This window comes from Theropithecus gelada, chromosome 19 (assembly GCF_003255815.1).
Source record: "Theropithecus gelada isolate Dixy chromosome 19, Tgel_1.0, whole genome shotgun sequence".
Lineage (NCBI taxonomy): Eukaryota > Metazoa > Chordata > Mammalia > Primates > Cercopithecidae > Theropithecus > Theropithecus gelada.
The window spans coordinates 37,040,203-37,041,890 of record NC_037687.1 but is presented as its reverse complement, the minus strand read 5'-3'; the positions used below and the strand labels follow the sequence as shown (position 1 = coordinate 37,041,890).

The 1,688-nt window shown below is 55.2% G+C and overlaps 1 protein-coding gene across 1 annotated transcript in view; it reads right to left on the bottom strand.

The window, feature by feature from the left end:
* The window catches only part of LOC112612112 (cytochrome P450 2A13-like), a 23,467-nt gene extending 22,046 nt beyond the window's left edge, over window positions 1-1,421 (bottom strand). Inside the window, exons 1-2 of the mRNA XM_025366233.1 lie at window positions 1,227-1,421; window positions 786-948 (exon numbers count right to left, since the gene is read on the bottom strand). Of these exons, the coding sequence (XP_025222018.1) occupies window positions 786-948; window positions 1,227-1,406 (343 nt within the window). The 5' untranslated portion in view covers window positions 1,407-1,421. The remainder of the gene's footprint in view (window positions 1-785; window positions 949-1,226) is intronic.
* Between the last annotated feature and the right edge of the window lie 267 nt (window positions 1,422-1,688).

Here is a 1,688-nt window from a genome sequence, read left to right as displayed (position 1 = left end):
AGAGAGAGAGAGAGAGAGAGAGAGAGAGAGAGAGAGAGAGAGAGAGAGACCAGGTAGAAAGAAAAGAGAATGAGAAGAGAAGCAGAAAGTTGAGACAGACAGATGCCCAGAGAAACAGAGGATTAGGGGGACACTCCATGGAGGAAGGGAAGGAAGGGGGGAGAGAAAGAGAGAGAGAGATGGAGGAAGAGGATGGAGGGAGGGGAAGTGAGATATGGGGAGATCTGGGAGGAGGAAATAAAAATGGTGAAAGATTCTTAAGCTGAGCTGAAGGAGAGAGAAAAATACGGAGACAGAAACAGAGAGGGTTTGGAAGGAAGAGAGACTGTTACCAGGAGATGGAGGCTGGAGATGTGGAAGTCGGAATACCATGAAATCCTAAGACAGAGGAAGAAGTGGGAGAGGGAAGCGGAGAGAGGAGAAACACCGAGAAGCACAGAAGCTGAGAGTGACAAAAAGACAAATGAAGACAGAGGACCAGGGTTGGAAAACAGAAACCCGGGATGTCCTCAGAGATGGAGAGAGGGAAAAGAGGAGATTCCAGTGAGAGAGAAGGAGGAGAGAGAGTAAGGGGCAGAGAGAGGCAGGGAGGAATCAGGACAGGGACGCTGGAGACAGCTGAGGGATACACATGGAGAGACCACAATGAAGGGAGATGGAGAGATAAAACCAGACCGGGGTCTCTGCCATAGCCTCCAGGGGGCAGGAGAGTCAGGGAGAAGGCTGGGGACACTGAGACTATTGAGTTCTCTTGGCCACCTTCCCCCTCTTGGGCACCCCCTCACCATAGCCTTTGAAGACCCAGTTGAAGGTGGCCTGCTCGCCTCGCCCGCTGAACTCCTCAGCCTGGTCCACCAGAGCCTCCTTGACGGCATCATGTCCGCACAGCACCACGATCCGCCGGGGCCCCAGGTGAATGGTGAACACGGGGCCATAGCGCTCACTGATCTGATGGAGGCGGGTGGGAGAGGTTACAGGGAGCAGCCCCCACTCTGAATGGGCCCAGCACAGAGATGTCAAGTACTGGGATCCTTCGTCCCCAAGTTCTCACAGTCAGGGAGCTGGACATCCCGAGACCCTGTCTTTCCTGGCTAGGACCCTGATGATGAATCTCCAAAACTCCCTTTCCTGAGCCTCTGGTCCACACTGGTCAATCCCCTGCCACAAAGCCCCAGCCAGCTGGGCAGCCCCCACCCTGTGCCACCCATCTCCCTGCCTTGGGACACCTTCATGATGGAGTTGTACATCTGCTCTGTGTTCAGCTGCAGGTAGTTTCCAATGAAGGGCAATGGGGTGGGTCCCGGAGGCAGCTTTCCCTTGCTGTTCCTCTGCTGCCAGACAGACATCAAGACCATCACAGTCAGGCAGGCCAGCAAGGCCACCAGGAGCAGCCCTGAGGCCAGCATGGTGGCAGTGGGATGATAGATGGTGACGGCTGGGGTGGTTTGCCTTTATACTGCCTGAAAAAGAGGGGTGGACTTTGGCTGATTACACAATCACCTCTTTTCACCTCCCCGCTACACCCCCCACCATGAATCCCGCCTAGCTTGGGACACAGTCAACAAGGGAGGAGGAGGGGGACCCCAGGGCAGTTGAACAGAGAGGGGGCCTCCAGACTAAGTCTGTGGTACTTCGGGAAGGGTGCCCTAGGGCTGTGGATTTAGGAGGGGGCATCAGATAAACTGTAG